The 19719-nt window shown below is 36.7% G+C and overlaps 1 protein-coding gene across 4 annotated transcripts in view; it reads left to right on the top strand.

The window, feature by feature from the left end:
* PKD2L2 (polycystin 2 like 2, transient receptor potential cation channel) overlaps window positions 1-19719 on the top strand; it is a 42578-nt gene that overhangs the window by 823 nt on the left and 22036 nt on the right. Inside the window, exons 2-8 of one of the 4 annotated variants that reach the window (XM_007077849.3) lie at window positions 7-108; window positions 1687-1820; window positions 3421-3677; window positions 6567-6788; window positions 10571-10799; window positions 12227-12397; window positions 12685-12866. In XM_007077849.3, coding sequence (XP_007077911.1) covers window positions 7-108; window positions 1687-1820; window positions 3421-3677; window positions 6567-6788; window positions 10571-10799; window positions 12227-12397; window positions 12685-12866 — 1297 coding nt within the window. The remainder of the gene's footprint in view (window positions 1-6; window positions 109-1686; window positions 1821-3420; window positions 3678-6566; window positions 6789-10570; window positions 10800-12226; window positions 12398-12684; window positions 12867-19719) is intronic. The other 3 variants (XM_042984566.1, XM_042984560.1, XM_042984574.1) reach the window with 3 other exon arrangements.

The following is a 19719-nucleotide window of genomic DNA, read 5'->3' on the forward strand; positions in this document are numbered from 1 at the left end:
TCACAGGGGCTCCGAAACCTAAGCTGCATTACAGAAAGGAAGTAGAAATTAGAACCACACTTCAGGAGTTGTCACTCTACTTTATTTTTTTAATAAACCTATGTATATGTAAGTACAGATGTAGATGAAGACACTGAACTAAGAAGTTATGTGGAGGTGAAAAGTAAAACATTTGTACTTTATAAACCATAGACTTTCAGACTAAGACTTCTAAAAAAAGTATTGACATATTTTAGACCTATCTTAAATTCCTTTAGATGTACACTATTTCCATCTCTTAAAGGGCAAAGCTTTAAGTCGCAGACATAATGAAAAGCTTTCATCGTTGGCATTGATTGAGTTACTACTTTTAGTTGTCAGTTCTTTCTTGAGTACAGTTATTCCCTTGAGTTGGCAATTGTCACATGATGTCTTTTAGAACCATGTTGATACATTATCTCAGTTTCATAGGTCAAACTACAAATGAAGCCAAAGAATTTAGTCTTGTCTGCTTTGCTCTTTTCCCTGGCCTATTGCACAGCTGTGTGATAGTAAAATTGCACAACAGTAAATTATGCTGGTGCCCAATCACAGAAGGTATTGAACAATGCAAATCTTTAATAAGGAGACTAGGAAAACATATCAACCTGCATTTCACCTGTCTGTGGGTCAAGAGCATTGACTGAATCAGTATTAAGGAGTATTTTATCCTTTGAGTGCCCAACAAATAGTAGGTGTAAGCTCAATGGCCAGACGTATCACAAGTTGACATGGCCTACACATTGGCAATTATATATCCGTTAACTCCTTGGTATAGTTGGAGTGAATTTGGGTCAAATCTTGATTGAAAAGACAACTCCAGCTTAGACTGGTTTTTAAATGCTTATTACAACATTTGGGGAACAGAAAAATATAAAAGATCATGATTCCATTATTCACAGATATAAAAAAAAACCTTTTTATAATTAGGAAGAATTGAAAGCAACTTAAATCTTCATCAACAGGATTTGTTTAACATTTTGGTATATACAGTGAAATAATATGGAACATTAAAGCATGGCATAAACTCATGTGCCACGAAGTAATGTTGAAGATAGATTACTTGTAAAAACTAAAAGATTTCTAGCAAAAAAAAAAAAAAAAAAAGACATAGTCTATACCCTTCTCTAAAACCTACCCACCTACTCCTAGAGAGAGAATGAATATTAGTTAATCGTTTTAAAAATTCTTATCTTGTGCCAAAACATGGTTTAAGTGCTCCACATGCATTATCTCACTTCTCATAACAAAACTATCAGGTATTATCCTTATGATGGGACTCAAATCATCTGTTTGATTTCAAAGTCCATAGCTTTAACTATTTACCATTATATTGCTTACTGTAAAAATAGAGAAAAAGCTAACTGGCAGAAGACTATGCATAATGCGATCTCATTTTTGTAAAAATAAACTTATTTTCTTTATAAATGTGTAGGCATACAGAAAAATCTCAAGAATATGTGCTAAACCTAACTCTAGCAGTGAGATGACACAAAACTTCTTCCTGTTTTGTATATTTCTATTTTCATTTTTTAAATTACTTTTATAATTAGTCAAGAAAAAATTTGGATTTTCAAAACAAGATTGGGAACAAAATCTAACTAACTTTTAATCCTGATAAAGTGACTTTTTAAAAACAAATTTTTAAACAAAAATTCTTCTTCTTAGTGACTTTTGGCATGGTAAACCCACATATGTATTACTTAAACAAAGTTATGTCATCTCTATTTTTGGACACTTCTGTGCCTGGTGATGAAAGAACCAACTTTAAGTCTATTCGCAGCATAACTGATTTTTGGAAGGTAAGGTATCATGTGACTGAGAATGAAGTAGCTTATGGTATTGCATAAACAAACTCTTGGCACAAGTAATAGGCACTGGAGACATATTTGTTGAAGGAATGAGTAAAAATGAATATCATTTATTTAAACTTTTAGAATCAACCAATTAGTAAGTGTATATTGAGAACCTATGCTCTCAGTGTAATAGAGTTTTTATAACTTTTTAAAAAGTTATACTTTTTTTTAACATTATCTTTGCATTTGGAAAAACATTATGTGGGGTTAGGATCCGCATCAAACTGTAGTTGTGTATAGTGAAAATTATTCTTAAAAAATCCTTAAATGGGGGCGCCTGGCTGGCTCAGTCAGAAGAGCAAGTGTCTCTTGACCTTGGAGTTATAGGCTCGAGCCCCACTTTGGGTGTAGAGATTACTGAAAAAAATAAACTTTAAAAAAAATCCTTTCATGGCCTGTAAAGTGAGATATATATAATTTTGGTATGCAGCCCTATACTGTGTGTATTACAGTAATGTACAGTATATAATCAAATAAATAGTACATATGTAAAATATAACTTTATAGTGTTTTTAACTATGTGAGAGAATCATTCCATCAACATTGGAACAGACTTGTTTTTTACATTACATTTAACTTAGCAAGATGCTCTCACATTAAGAGAACAGAAGTTTCAGGTATCCCAAGTCGCAAACATTGGGGCACATAAAGAAGAGACAGGAATGTTTTCTAGAGGTGATGACAATTCAGTTGAGTTTTAAAGGATGAGTAACAGGGCATTCTAGGAAGAATAAACAGTATGTGCTGTAAGTAATTCTACATATGACACTTTGTTTGGCATTATAGGCATGTAGAAGATGAAGTGGAAAGGGCAAACTATAAACTGAACAAGAGGTCAAATCATGAATGTCATGCTAGGAATCTAAAACCTATGAAAGAGACAAGGTCACTTCCTGAGAGGGAGAGGGGAAGTGTGAGATGAGGGCAGATGATTAGAGGTCATTGGTATAGACCAGGTGAAATATGAAAGAAAGAGGGAATTTCCCCCGAGACTAGAAGTGGAGATCACCCTGCTTCTTTTTTATTGTACTGTCTTGAAGTATGCATGGCCAGTGGCAAAGAAAACAAAGGCAGAAAAGAAAAAAACTGAACCCTGGGTTTGGGATCTCTTAGAAGGGCAGAGCCAAGAGTAGCAGTTGCCACCACTGGAGTTAGTGGGGAAGGGGAACACAGACAACTCTGAGGGCAAGTCCTGAATTAGGGCCATGACAGCCATGAATACATGGCTATGGGCATTGATACTCTTAGGGGACAATTGTTGGCGTACCCCTCATATAAGAAAGGGTAAAAGGTTGTGGAATTAAAGGAGTTAGTATTTCTAAAGAACTAGAGCATTGCCTACTACCTAAGAGCTCAGTAAATATTAACCATCTTCCTTATCCTCCTCGACATCATCATTTCCATTCATGTTAATGGTGGCTTGGTCAATAATTTTCATACTCATACACTCACTGACTCATGCTTTTAAGGTAATGTTAAATGTAGATTCTGTTATACAAATGACATGAAAATACTTTTCCCATAACATTTATCTTTCTATATGAAGTTTATGGAAGGACCCCTTTTGGAAGGTCTGTACTGGGACGCATGGTACACGAACAAGACTTTGTATAATTTAAAGAACAGCAGTCGCATCTACTATGAGAACATACTTTTAGGAGTGCCCAGAGTCCGTCAACTAAAAGTCCGCAACAACACGTGCAAGGTCTACTCATCCTTTCAGTCTTTGATGAGTGAATGTTATGACAAATACACTTCTAGCAATGAAGACACGTCTGATTTTGGCCTTAAGCAGGAAACTGAGTAAGTAGTTACATGTAACTTTTTCTAGCCTCTTGCCTTTGTACCTTTTAAAAACTGAGAAAGTAGGTATATTTTACAAATAAACCAACAAAGGTCTGGCAGGTAAGGAGACTATTTCAATAATCGTACCAGAGGAAGACTCAGAGGAGCAGTGTTTAGAAATATAAGATTGGGGGTGCCTGAGTGGCTCAATTGGTTAAACGCCCAACTCCTGGGTTCAGTTCAGGTCGAGATCTCATAGTTCATGAGTTCGAACCCTGCATCGGGCTCTGTCCTGACAGTGAGGAGCCTGCTTAGGATTCTCTCTGCCCCTCCCCTACTTGCTCTCTCTCTCTTAAAATAAATAAATGAACTTTAAAAAAAATTAATAAAAAAAGAAACGTAAGAGTGAACCTGTTATTTTGTTTACCAAAGGATATAAGAGAGTATTCTTTTTTTCTAACTCAGGTATATGAAGTGCTAAGTCGTCCGGACACAGGGTAAGGAATCTGTCTACGCTTTTACAATACTCAGCTTTTCAGTCTCTGACCAGACTCCCTCAGACCCATGCCAAATGCTTCTTGGGACCCCAGGGAGTGTCTTAAGTGTGCTCCGCCGCTTCCCTCCTTTCTCACTCTGGCTGACTTCAGCAATATCTTCCGTTATTGCCAATGCTGAAAAGGAGCAGTTATGCCGTGGAGGCACCGCATCTGATGACGCCTTCCCAAAGCTATTCTAGCAGGGTTCTCCAAATTGGCTGAGGCTAATTCTGTCTGTACTGAAAACATGAAACCCAAAGCCACTGACATTTCCTCCCCTCAATACAGAAACTGCTGGTATCATTGCTTTTAGGATCCTATGAAAATCATAGGGGGCAGAGAACAAGTTTTTTAATTTAATACTTATCAAAATGTTACAAATACAAATATCCACCCTTTCCTACTCACAGTTCTTCAGAAGCAGCCCCTTTTAGCTCTTTTAGTTGTTTCTTTTGGTATATACTTCCTATTTCTTTTAAGTTTATTTATTTCTTTTGAGAGAGAGAGAGAGCACAAGTGGGGGAGGGACAGAGAGAGAGGCAGACAGAATCCCAAATAGGCTCCACGCTATCAGTGCCGAGCCCAATATGTGACTTGAACTCACGAGCCACGAGATCGTAACCTGAGCCAAAATCAAGAGCCTGATGCTTGACCGACTGAGCCACCCTGGCACCCCTGTACATCCTATTTCTAAATAATGCGCTTTATACTGCTATTACTTGATTTTACAGTTTTATGTACCTACCATCTCTGTCATGAAAGTCGTCTGTCATGTGTCTCTCCCTCAACACACACTTTTCTTAGCCTGTAGTTAAATCATAATTTTTGTTAATCATGAGTTGATTAACAATTCAATTAACAAGTTGATAACAAGTCCATTAATGATTCATATTATAAATATGAACAGTGATTAAAATTTCTTTTGTTCAACAACCTCTCCTATAGCCCCAAGATTAATCATTGCATTGTGGTTTTTGTTGATTTGTTTTTCCTTTGTTTAAGTTTTTGGCTATACTATAGGATAGCAATGTATAATTCTCATAAATCTAATAAACGCATAAGTATGCTGACACATCGCCTTAAATATTACAGTACTATATACTACTTCTCTTTCAATGAAAAATTACAAAATAAATCAATTACTCAATTGCACATTTTAAACTGGAATCTGAAAACTAATCTGTTAGGTATTCTAATATTCCAAATTCTCATAACAACTACAAGTAATTTAAATACCAAAATTAACACTACAGATTTGGAATCATAATACTTATCATTCCCTAATAACCAAATTAATAATCAATGTGTGCTTGTTTGTCCATCTAAAATGAAACATTCACTAATTAAAAACATCATAAAAATTGGAAGTAGGAGAAGGTTGGTATAATAAATGTTCTTGTTTCATTTTAACAACCATGTGGAAAACACTGGAAAATACAACAATGAAATTGTCATTAAATCTGAGTATTTTTTCTTAGTGTTACCACTTATCCCTCCTCCTGGAAACAAACATAGTATTATTGATAGAAAAACGAGTTGAAGCAGTGCATCTTCAGATAATCCTTCAAATCTGTTTGAGGAAACTGAACAGGGACTGAAATGAGGAGTTAAGGCTTTATGTTTTGAAATCTCATAATTAAGTTAAAAGTAGGAAGGATGGAAACAATTTATGTATGCTCATTTTACTCTGATTTATGAACTTTCATTATAACAATATAGACATTGTAACAAAGCTCTTCTTTATTGATATTTACAAATGGTACATGACCTGTAGAAGACAGACTATGAAGCCCCACTTTTACCATACTGAAATAGATATTTCCAAATCACAGCCCTTGATATTCCTGTCCTACAAAAAGCCTAAAGATCTCATAAGACAACAGAGACATGTATGAAAGAAAAAAAAATCATTGCTCTCTTGATTTTAAGTTCCCTGAGGCAACAGACGGATTTTTTTAAAAAAACTTTTCTCACAGCATCTAATCCAGTGTGTTGCCCACAATACACACCAAAAAGTGAAAACATATTAAATCTTCGGGCACCTGGGTGGTTCAGTAGGTTAAGCGTCCAACTTCAGGTCAAGTCATGATCTCACCATTTGTCGGTTTGAGCCCCGTGTCAGGGTCCACGTCGGCAGCACAGAGCCTACTTGAGATTCTCTCTCTGCCTCTCTCTACCCCTCCCTCACTCTCTCTCTCGAGAAAAACAAACTTTAAAAACTATATTAAATCTTAATCCTTAACTCATTGTCTTGCTTCAAAATTACTGTGATACTTAATACTGCTTTTTTTTTTTTAAGGTTAGCTTAAATTCTTTGCATATACTTCAGTCAGGCTTCTCATCTCTCCATTATTCTTTTTATACCTAATAGATGGAAATACTCTACTCCTAATAGTAGCTCCCCTTGGCACTGGGGATTTGTTGGTGTTTACCGAAATGGGGGATTTATTTTCACTTTATCAAAATCAAAATCTGACACAAAAAACAAGTTCATTAACCTTCGACTCAACAGCTGGATCACAAGAGGGACCAGAGTTATTTTCATTGATTTTTCGTTATACAATGCTAACGTAAACCTGTTTTGCATCATCAGGTAAGTGACTCAAAACTGTAGTATATTGAGTTTTTTAAAATATAATTTATTGGCAAATTGGTTTCCATACAACACCCAGTGCTCATCCCAACAAGTGCCCTCCTCCATGCCCATCACCCAATTTCCCCCTCCCTCACCCCCCATCAACCCTCAGTTTGTTCTCAGTCCTTAAGAGTCTCTTATGGTTTGGCTCCCTCCCTGTCTGTAACTTTTTTTTTTTAAAGCCTCCAGAGGGGTGCCTGGCTGGCTCAGTCAGTGGAGCATGAGACTCTTTTTCTCAGGGTCTTGAGTTCAGGACCCATGGAGTTCAGGACATGGAGCCTCCTTAAAAAATAAATGAAGGAGTACCTGGGTGGCTCAGTCAGTTTAAGCATCCGACTTCAGCTCAGGTCATGATCCCAGGATTTGTGAGTTCAGGCCCTTCAACAGGCTCTGTGCTGACAGCTCAGAGCCTGGAGCCTGCTTCACATTCTGTGTCTCCCTCTCTCTCTCTGTCCCTCCTCCACTGGCACTCTGTATGTTTCTCTGTCTCTCAAAAATAAATAAACATTAAAAACATTTTAAATAATTAATAAATGAATTAATTAATAGCATCCAGAGCCCTTGTTAGGGTTTCCAGTTTGTGTGTTTGCTGAGATTAAAATCATAGGCATCAAAATAAATACAATGAACTTATGCCAATAATGAAAAATGTGGTAAAGCAACATCATATTCATTGTTTCATTGTTTTGGAAGATATTCAAGAACATGGAGAATTACATACAATATGTCAGTTTTATACTAGGAACACATAGTCTTATTTCTTGTCATTCTGCAGCTGCACAGATCTAACATTTAGTCTTGATTTCTTCCTCTAAATCAGATCATTCAGATCCGTTGATTTGCTTTCAGAATGAGCTTCTTTAGTAAGGTTTGAATTCTTGTCTCAAGAATGAACAAGTTAAATTTCAAACAGTATATACCAGTACCCAGCATCCTAGAAATGACTAGAGCCTGTGGTGACCTTGCAAAAATGGCCCCAGTTCTTCACATCTCTGCCATATAACCTCGTGGTGCCCTGCCACTCAGGGAAGGGTGCACTTCCCTGGCTCCTAACCTGGGCTCATCTTTGTGACGTGGCATGGGAGCAGATAGGATACAAGCAGAAGTTTGAAATGAGTTTGCACATTAAAACTTACTCTCTTGCGTTTCTGTCCATTGCACGATACGGACATACATACCTGGGCTAACTTAGACCCAGGAGGATGATGAGAGACATTCCCATAGGAGGAAGAGGAGGAAGAGAAAGAGAAGGAAGAGATAGTGGGAAGAGACAAAACTATCTAAAGAGAAAAAATTATCTCCATCAGTCTGATGACCTTAGGTCATTTGCCTAACCTGGACCATGCTAATTGGCTTTAGGCCTGTGTTCTAGAACCAAACACTGGCAAAGGAAATAGGATTGCCATGATTGGATCTGCCTGGGGATTGAATCCACTTTCTCTGAGTGATCTGGGAATGGTGGATGCCTAATACAGTAGGGGTTCTGTAGAAAGGAGGACTGGGATAATGACTGCTCGAAAAGCAAAAAGTAGTGTCCACTAAAATCTCAGTGAGCCACTTCTCTCTCATGAGTTTTACATTTTTACTCTGAATGAAATATGGACTTGGTGTCTACTCTGATTAGAGGATTTTGCCCTTGTGCAACAGTGACAGTGAAACACAGCCTTGGACTTTAAAATCTGTACAAAATAGGGGCTCCTGGGTGGCTCAGTTGGTTAAGCATCTGATTCTTGATCTTGACTCAGGTCATGATCTCACGGTTCGGGAGATTGGACCCTGCATCAGGCTCTGCACTGATAGCGTGTTGGGTTCAGGCTGATAACACAGAGCCTGCTTGGGATTCTCTCTCTCCCTCTCTCTCTGCCGCTTCCCCACTCTCTCTTGCTCTCAATCTCTCTCAGAAATAAAAATAAACTTTAAAAAAATAATAAGAAAGTAAAATGGAATAAACCCTATACAAAATGAATAAAATAAATGAATTCTCTTAAGTAGCCAATGGATATTACACCACTTATTTTATAGTTTTTTTTCTCTTTTTTTCAGAAAATCAGAGCTTTTACCAACATTAATCACTCTTTCCAATAGTCCTGACCAGGATAAAGAGGACAAGTCATTTGTATGCCTTAAATAAGAGGAGAAACATTGGGATAACTGGCCTAAAATCATACAAAGAACTCCTTGTTACCCTAGACTAAGTCCAGATTTCCTGTCTGTGGGTTTTATGCTTATTCTGTGTTACCTTTTAAAATGTTACTTTTTAGGGGGGCCTGGTTGGCCCAGTTAGTTAAGCATCAGACTTCGGCTCAGGTCATGATCTCGTGGTTTGTGAGTCTGAGCCCCACCTAGGGCTCTCTGCTATCAGCACGGAGCCTACTTTGGATCGTCTGTCTCTGTCTCTCTCTCTCTCTCTCTCTCTGCCCCTCTCCAGCTAGTGCTCTCTCTCAAAAATAAATAAACATTAAAAATAAAATAAAATAAAATGTTACTTTTTAAAACCAGCAGATTTTGAAACTTTAAACTGGTAATATATCTAATCAGTAGTTGTAGGGGAGCACATTACTTAAGTCAAGACCTTATTCATTTGCTTTCCTTTTTGCAAACATATCCGGCAAACTAAACAGAATACAGTTCCTTTTTTCCCTTATTAGTGTACGCATCAGATCAAAATATTGGGTTTGTTTCACTTCACTCATTCGATGCTGTGCAGCTACTATGTGCAAGGTGAAACAGTTTTAAACAGTTCTGTCTTCTATTTAACTGGTTTTATTTATTTACATATTTTTTCGCAGCACCTTATTCCATTCCCAATAATATTTGCTAATATTTCTAAGTGGGAAAATTACATCATGATAGAGATACTCGTTCTTTAAATTACTGCCAATTCTTAGCTATCTAAAGTTGTAGAGAACACTAGAAATACTGTGAACAACCTCAAATATTTTTATTTAGTGGAGGAATTAATTTTTATACTTCTGTTTGCATATAGATCCCTGTATCCAACATCCTGTGTCTAAAGCAAACAGAAAACATTTGTTTTAAGTAGAATATATAAGCTTAACATTTAGAAGCAAGAAGTGTCTCTGCTAATCTAAAGGGGGAGAGTGTATTTTCCTTCTCTGAAATAATCAAGAATTATGCATTTTGGTGGGAGTCCTAATAACAGTAACTAACCATGTACTATTTTCTTGAACATCATCTCACTGTCCTGTGGAGATAAAATAGTATTCCCAGTTATAACCAAACAATCTGAGCACAAAATAGGAAGAATGTCTGCCTATAATCACATCTTACTTTCTCCACTGTGTTGGTCTCTGACCACTGTGAATATTCAGAATACAAAAAAGTGGAGCCATTAAAAAATAAGTAAATCTGGGGCACCTGGGTGGCTCAGTCAGTTAAGCATCTGACTTCGGCTCAGGTCATCATCTCCTGGTTCATGAATTCAAGCCCCACATCAGGCTGTCTGCTGTCAGCACAGAGCCCATTTTGGATCCTATGTCACCCCGTCTCTGCCCCTCCCCTGCTCACACTCTCTCTCAAAAATAAATAAACATTAAAAAAAATAGGCAAATCCACTAGAGTTTAAGTTGAACACGAGTCTAAGAAAACATATTTTGTACAAAATAACTGATTCTTAAAGTACACATCATCACTAATTAGAAACTTCACAATGAGTTAGGTACTGAAAAACAAATGCTTGAAATAAATACACAGTGACTTCCGCTAACCTAATTTTACAGATTGGTGGCAGAATTCCCTGCAACTGGAGGAATGATTACTTCATGGCAGTTTTACTCTGTGAAGCTCCTCAGATATGTTAGCCACTATGATTATATTATTGCTTCCTGTGAAATCACATTTTGTATTTTTCTTATTGTCTTCACAACACAAGAAGCCCAAAAAATAAGAGAATTTAAGTCTGCCTATTTCAAAAGTGTTTGGAACTGGCTAGAATTACTACTTTTGGTGGTAAGTGTATATTCATATGTATCGTTCAAGGGAATCACATGTGAATCTACCAAGTAAGGAGGTTTTCTACTCATCTGGAACTTCCTTCAAAAGCTGCAAGTATCAGTCATAAAAGGAACTGTCATAGTGCATACTAATGGTGTGCCACCAAAAAGATGAAGTCTCTTTCTTTCCTGATTTAGTCCTTGAGAGGACCAGCATAAACTTAGAATAGGTGATTCTGCAGGTATTATGATTTAAAGTGCACAAGAGGTCTCTCTCCCCCACTCAAACATATGTTTCTTATAGGGCCTCATGTTGAAAATCATGGTTATTTTTGGACATGTACTCTCCTATGTTGTCTCAATCTGCTTTCCTCCTCACAATTTTGAAAAAATATGCAAAATCAAGCCTAGGCAGATCCTGGAAGAGGGGGAAGAAGGGAGTGAGCAGCCAGAGGGTAGCTTGTGAGCACAGAGAACACCAGGAAGGGGGAGATAATCTCCAAAAGGAATTCCAAAAACTGTCCGTTCTCACCACTGGAACATATTAAAATAAACATAGATATGTAGGCGGGGTGGGACAGATGGTAAGCAATTGGTGTTAGGAACAGTGAACAAATATTTCTGACTTACACCACGTGATCTTTCACCCTTATTGACCCTTAGTTATAGCCAATCCAGAATATAAGCCTTTTTTCCCAACACCAGATTAAAAGTGTCTCAGAGTCAGAAAATGAGCCACCTACTTCTCTGCTATCCCCGATAAAATTTAACATACAGCGTAACATTGAATGATTAACTATCTGAGCATTTCAGGCAAAGGTTCAAAGGAAGATTTTCATGACTGTTCTAAAGCTGTGATACTTGAGGTAACCTGGTTCTGAAATCCTCTTCTGGAAGAGTTGTCAGAGGCTCTCAAAAGGCTTATTTTTGTGTTACTGTAAAATATTTCTTCTAGTATTATGTGGTAGAAAATATTAAACTTTTACATATCATGTGTATGGAAGTGTTGAGCTACTACACTGTACACCTGAAACTAACATAACAATGTATGTTAACTACCCTGGAATTATAAATAATAAATAAATAAATAAATAAATAAATAAAATATCAACTTCTTGGTATCACGTAGTTACATGGAGCACAAACACAGCCTAGTCAGAATAATATAATCATTTTATACATTTGTGCTTTATAACTCAAAGAAACAAGCAGATAGTTTAGGATGGTCAGGTGATAATATGTATTTTTCTACTTTTGTGATCATTATGCTATTTTAAACTTCTGTAAGTTGAGGCTTACTTTCATTCATGTAAAAGCCTACATCTTATTTCTCCCTCCCTTTTTATTAAACTTTTGATGAACTTGCTCCTTTGTCTGCTCATAGGCTGCAGATTTAGAGGTGGAAACCGTCCCTAATTTAACCTTTCTTATTTTTCCATTTAGTTGTGTTTTGTGGCCGTTTCCTTCAACATATACTGTAATATACAAATTTTTCTCTTACTTGAAGACCTGTTAAAAAACACTGAAAAATATTCAGACTTCTATTTTCTTGCATACTGGTACATTTATTACAACAATATAATTGCTATTACCATCTTTTTTGCATGGATAAAGGTATTTATATTTTATTATATTAAATACAGCAGATTAGACATATCTTTTATTAGCAAAATGGGAACTGAAGCTGCAAAGTTATGAAAAAGCAAAAGGATTTTCTTAACTATAAAGTAATTATAAAAGTAGTTTTGTCTTGGAATGATCGTGGGCTAATCCTCAAACACTCCTATCATTAAGCACTTCCTTTAATTTGAAGCAATTTTTTTGTGAAATTAATTTAACTTACTCTAAGTAATTGTGATACTGAATATTCTTCTATTTCAATTAACTTTGTTCTTTTTCAGATATTCAAATTCATAAGCTTTAATAAGACAATGTCTCAGCTGTCAACAACCTTGTCCCGCTGTCTCAAAGACATAGTAGGATTTGCCATCATGTTTTTTATAATATTCTTTGCTTATGCTCAGTTAGGATTTCTTGTTTTTGGATCACAAGTTGACGACTTTTCCACTTTTCAAAATGCCATGTAAGCTGTTAGCACAAATATAGTTATATTTACTAGTTTATAAGAAAGGCCTATGATAAGTAGTAACATACATTTTAACAAATTTAAACTTGGTTTTATATTTTCAATGATGGCAAAAAACCTGTCACACTCAAAGTAGTGTTTAGCATTAGAAGATCCAAATGGATGGTGCAGTCCATTTTTTAAATATTACAAGGTCAAATTAGAAAGATAATTTTTCACTTTCATTGGGAGTGTTAAATATAACAGAAATTGGCTTCTGTGTCTCTGTAATAATTTATTCTCTGGGGAAAAGCAAGCTTAAATGTTTTCCTTTAAGAGCTCCATCTTTAGAATCCTTTTATTGATACTGATCTGATTATCCTTTGCTGATCTGGCAAAGCTGTGTTTTAAAAATATTTTTAGACAAATAAAGCAATTAGACAACAAACTTATGGAACTGATCAGTTAGAATCCTTAGCAAAGTTTTCAGGCTTTTTTTTCTTTTTAACTGAATAATTTAAATAAATTTACTCTCCTTTCTGGGTATGTAAAACAAGTTCTGGGTGTGTAAGAAAATTATGATAGTCTAAAATATCAGTTCTCAAAATATGTTCTGTGTAATTTAGACCAAGATTGGGGGGAAATGGCTTCATATTTAAGTAAGTTTGGGAAATTTTGCATCACTCTGTTGGAAATTTGTAGTGCATATTAACAGATGGCTTTAAGAAAAACTGTAATAACTTTCTTAACTTTAGTTATGAATTCTCCAAACTTATTTGTTCATGCCCTTTTATTTGATTTTGGGGAAACTTTGGTGTAAAGAAATGTTCTAGATTGCCCTCTTTTTACCATCCACATGGAAATATTTAAAGTGGCATTTATATGAAATTTCATTTATCAGTAGTGAAAAGAAGAATGAACTAGGAACCCAGAGGATATAATTCTACTTTTGAATTCTGCCACTTAGGTCTTCAACTTTTCTAGACCTTTATTTCTTTATCTGCAAATGAAGGAACTGGATTAAGTTACTACTCCCAATGATCCCTTCCAATGTCAAACAGCCTATAATTTGAGAAGTCTAATTAGCTTTCTCTTGAGTGAATTAGGTTTGCAGTTCCAACAACTTCTCGGTCCTTTCCTAGGATTTTAATTCAAGTGTTACCTAATAATAAAACTTAGTGGTACTGGACATCGATTATAAATGTAGTAATTTACAGAACTTGGAAATTGTTCTTACCCTAGAGAGTGGGAAAGAAAAGAAGTATAAGGCACAGCATAAACAGGTAGACAACTTTGGAATGCATTAATGAAGACACTTCTGCTTTTGGTAATGAAGTGCTAGGTTATTGAGATCAACCTCCTCTTCAGGACAATTTAAAAAGATAGATGAAATATAGATAGCACTAAAGAACTAACAAAAAAAGAGAGTAAAAAGTGGACCAAAATCAAAAGGCAAGAACCCAGAGAAGTAAGCTCAGCATCCAAGGCTTCTTTTGCCCTCCTGTTCTGTTAAGCTGATAAGGAATTTTTTTTTTATTGTGGTAATACCTACCTAAAATTTCCCATCTTAACCATTTCTAAGTGTACAATTCAATGAGATTAAATACATTGATATTGTGCAACTATCAGCACCATCCATCTCCAGAACTCTTTTCATCTTCTAAAACTGAAACTATGCTCATTAATCAAGAATTCTCCACTTCTCCCCTCCTCCAGCCCCTGGCAACCACCATTCTACTTTTTGTCTCTATGATTTTGATAACTCTAGGTACTTAGTGTATCGCACAGTATTTATCTTTTTGTGACAGATTTTGCTTAGCATGTCTTCAAGATTCATCAATGTTGTGCAGTATGTCAGAATTTCCTCCCTTTTTAAGACTGAATATTCCATTCTATGTATAAACCACATTTAAAAAAAAATTTAATGTTTATTTTACAGAGAGAGAGATAGAGCATGAGCAGCTGAAGGGCAGAAAGAGAGGGAGACACAGAATCCCAAGCAGGCCCCAGGCCCTGAGTTTTCAGCACAGAGCCTGATGCTGGATCAAACTCACAAACTGTGACACCATGACCCAATGTGAAGTCAGACACTTAACAGACTGAGCCACCCAGCCTCCCCTAAACCACATTTTGATTATCCATTAATCTCCTGATGGACATCTGGACTTCTTCTAAGTCTTAGATAATGTGAATCATCCTGCTATGAACATGGGTGTATAAATCTCTCATCAAGACTGCTTTCTTTTGGGGCGCCTGGGTGGCTCAGTCGGTTAAGCGTCCGACTTCGGCTCAGGTCATGATCTTGCGGTCCGTGAGTTTGAGCCCCGCATCGGGCTCTGTGCTGACAGCTCAGAGCCTGGAGCCTGTTTCGGATTCTGTGTCTCCCTCTCCCTCTGACCTCCCCCATTCATGCTGTCTCTCCCTGTCTCAAAAATAAATAAACGTTAAAAAAAATTAAAAAAAAAAAAAAGACTGCTTTCTTTAAAAAAAATTTTTTTGAATGTTTATTTTATTTCTGAGGGAGAGACAGACAGAGACAGAGCATGAGCAGGGGAAGGGCAGAGAGAGAGGGAGACACAGAATCCGAAGCAGGCTCCAGGCTCTGAGCTGTTAGCACTGAGCCCGATGCCAGGCTCAAACTCACAAACCATGAGATCATGACCTGAGCCGAAGCCAAACGCTTAACAAACTGAGCCACTCAGGTGCCCCAAGACTGCTTTCAATTCTTTTTGGTATACACCCAGAGGTGGAATTGCTGGATCATATGGTGATTCTATTCTGAATTTTTGTGAGGAACAGCCATGCTGCTTTCTACAGTGGCTGCGCCATTTACATTCCCACCAACAGTGCACAAGGGTGTATTCCCCCACATCCTTGTCAACACTTGTTATTTTCTGGACTGCTTTTCTTTCCTTTCTTTTCTTCTTCTTTTTTTAATGGTAGCCATCCTAATGGGTGTGACATGACATCTCATTGTGGTTGTGATTTGCATTTCCCTAATGGTTAGTGATATGGAGAATCTTTTCATGTTCTTATGTTGGTCTCTTGATGGTGTTCCACAGGCTCTGTTCACTTTTCTTCAATCTTTTTCCTTTCTGTTCCTCAGACTTGGTCATTTCAATCATCTTATTTTAGGTTCACTGATTTTTTTTTTCTTCTGCATGCTCAAATCTGCCTCTTAATCCCTCCAGTGAATTTTCATTTCAGTTATTGTATTTTTCAGCTCTATAATTTCTTCTTGGTTTCTTTGAGGTGTTCTATATCTTTATAGGTACTTCCATTTTGTTCATAGATTATTTTCTTGACTTTCTCCATGTCTTTTAGTTCTTTGAGCATCTTTAAAATGGTTTGTTTTAAAGTCTTTGTCTAGTAGGTCTGCCATCTGGTCTTTCTCAGTAATAGTTTCTGTTGGTGAATTTTCTTCCTTTGATTGGGTCACACTTCCCTGCTTCTTTTATGTCCCGTCTTTTCTTGTTTTTGTTGAAAAATGAATATTTGAATGTAATAATGTGATAACCCTGGAAATGAGACTCTTGCTCTTCACCAGGGTTTCCTGTTTGGGGTTTTTGTTGTTGTTTATTGTATACTGTTTCTGTGCTGAGAACTATCCTGAGGTGCAAAGGTCTTCTCAGGTCTTTACTGAGCCTGCACCTTTCCATGGGCAAACGTGGTGACTTTCTAATTTCCTCTGTATATGCTGTTGCTTTTGAATGTCTTTAATGCCTGGCTCCCAAAAGGGGAAAAAGAGAAATTGAAGGGGGAAGGGAGGGCACTAGCCCTGTAATCCCAAGGATACTGCTTCAGCAAGAGACAGAGGGACTTGAAACAGACAGGGGAACATGCGCATCTCTGTCTGCACCCGTGTGATCAGAAGGAGCAATCAGCAATCTAAACACAGATCCCTGAGCGTCCTGATTGCCTACCCTGGCTCCCACAGGTTGCATACAAGCTGGTCCAGAAAAGCATGGCTGCCTGCCATTGGCTGGGGGGTGAGGGGTGGGGGGTGGGAGGTGGGTAGCTTCTGACAAACCAAAAGCTGAAATTGACCAAAGTTGGCTAAGCCTTCCCCTGGAAGTTGTAAGCCATAAATAGACCCAGAGTTCCAAAGTAGTTACATCAGACAAATTCTGCCTATGTGATTGTTGTCTAGGTGGGGAGACATATTCCTAGTAGTTGGTTTTTTTTCTTCTTCAGTGTTTTTCAGTTATTGTATCATCTTCCCCAACCCTTCTCCAAACCCTCCATCATCAAGGCATTTTGATAATCCAGAAGAAATAGTTAATGAACTGTGTTTCTGGCCACCTCTCAGGGAGAAGGAGACAGAAGGCAAAGTCTGGGGCTTGTATGAGGGTGCAGGGGCAGGATGGGGTAGCCAGGGATTGTCTGGTAACCTCTCTGCACATCAGGCAGGGAGCCTCACGTTAAAGGTGAATCAATCTGTCATGATCACCTAGATATTCTGGGAACTTTATGTGTTGAACTTGGATTAAGATGGCCCCGGGCTAGAATGCCTGTGTGTATGGGCACCCACAAACAAAAAACCACCCTGGAGAAAGGTATATTCATTCTAAGCCTCAAATTACTTCTACAAGCAATTTTTCAAACATAACTTACTGCCCATAGTGAAAAGTAACCTGGTACAGATGCAGGAAAAGTCAGAAGCCAGAACCAACAGATACAACAGACAATAGACTTCAGATAATGGAATAATCACGCAATACTTCTTATATTTAGAGAGATAAAACACAAGCCAGAAAATATCTTTAGAGAACAGAACAGTATAAAAAGTGACATATTTGAAAGAGTATCAAAAATAGAATTCTACAACTGCAAATTATAGTAACTGAGATTAAAAACCTAGTTGACAGGTTTGACAGCAAACAAGAGATGAAGAAAGGAGGAGTAAAGTGAAAAATAGGCCAGCAAAAATTACTGCAAATGAGGCCTAGAGATACAAAAAGTGGGTGGAGAAGGTATGAGATATGAAAGCTAGAATGAGAAGGCCCAATATGTTTAACCTGAGTTACAGAAGACAGACCGTTGACTAGAGGCAATATTTGGAAAGCTGAGGAATAGCTAAATATGCAATCTCTCCAAGTGAGAGACTGGGAAGTCATATTAACCACAATGTTATCTTACTATGGAAGAGTCTGTTAGCTATTTTAATTTATAAGAGAGAAATCTAGAAAGTTACCAGGGGTATCAGGAAGCTACAAAACAGTATTTTCATTTGATACAACCTTGTATACTAAGCAGTCATGGTGTTCCTTTTAGCTTGTGGGGACTGAAAGATACAAACTAAACTCCAATTGAGAGGGGGAAATTACAATGACATTGTATTTGAAGTCTCCAGTTCCTTTGTGATTATAACCATTCAGCAAATTGGTTAGGGTTTTGTTATTCACATTATTTACAGAGCACAGGTACCCTGTATTTACAGAATACTCTGTCACTTTCCTGACAGAGAAAGGCTGAATGGAAGCTTTAGTTAACGAGCTAATTTCTGAAAAGGAGAAATGGTGCCCTTAGCTTATCTTTACTCCTATAAATCCAACTCAAGGATAAAAGATCAAGTTCGAAACACTAAAACAGAACTTTGGCCTCCTTCCAATTCAGCTTTTCTTTTTCTAGTTTGTGTAGAAGAGCATTATAAACCAGTATTAAAAGCTGAATAAATACTTTAATTATGATTTAATCATGTCTTAGGTACGGGGGATGAAATTCCAGGCAACTCTTGAGTCCTGGGACTCCAAGTAGCCTATTTCTTTGAATACATTTTCTTCCTTCATTGTATATAACTGTATGCTCCCTTTACATGCTTGGCAGCAACAACCAGAAGCAAGAAGCCTTCTTCCTTTTGACTGACTAACCAATCATGCAAAGTACCTACATACTATTAAAAATTCCATCCAGGCTTCCCCTTAAAATAAATAACTCATTTTAAGCATCCAAGAGCAGTAACAGTGGCATCAAAATACATCAACCATAAATCCAAATAAGCCCAAAGTACCAACTGCCATTATTCCTAACCAGCTTATGAATTTTAAAAACTTTTTCTTTAATACTTGCTAAAATTTCTCCCATGAACATGCATTATTACTATAATCAGAAAAATTGGTGCACTGCCTTTTTCTTTTTAACTGTCCAATGTTAGAGGCCTGGCTTTACATAAGGAATATAAAATACATGTTATCCATTCCAGAAAACAAAATATGAGTAATAAAATAACATGCTACTGTTACAAAACAGGAGTAACAGAGACCATTTTCCTATGTACTGTTCACATAAATCAAAGAAAAAATTTTAATTTCATCTAATTATTAATAATCTTTAAATTATTAATTTAAGATGATCAACTCAGGAACCTGAGTTTAAGAAATGGAAACTACAGTAAATCTTTTTTCTAACCTAATAATCTACTGACCCACTGACCTACTTTCGAATTTAGGTTAAATCTGATATTTCTGGTACAGATGGATATATTAATGTTAATTAATTAGAAGTAATGCTTAAATTTAATTGACCAGAATAATGCAGAACCCAGGCAACAATCCTTAACTACATTTATCACCATTTATGAAAAATTCTAACTTGCTTCCGCAGATTGCTTAGTGTTTGTATTATAGCTAGAAAGATCATTATTCCCAAGAGAACAATTTTAACTTGTAAAGATTCAAATACTTTTAAATTAATTGCTTAACGTAGGAGTACAGATGAAATTAAAGAGTTCTCAACTTAAAAAAAATAAAGAACGCATCTGCATAACTTATTAACGTATATCCCTTATGTGTCTGGCAATGCTATTGCAAATTAGTGATGAGAAAATAGGACATCAGGTTGAGGAATCCTAATTCTACCTCTGTTACTACTG

The sequence above is a fragment of the Panthera tigris genome, chromosome A1 (assembly GCF_018350195.1).
Source record: "Panthera tigris isolate Pti1 chromosome A1, P.tigris_Pti1_mat1.1, whole genome shotgun sequence".
Lineage (NCBI taxonomy): Eukaryota > Metazoa > Chordata > Mammalia > Carnivora > Felidae > Panthera > Panthera tigris.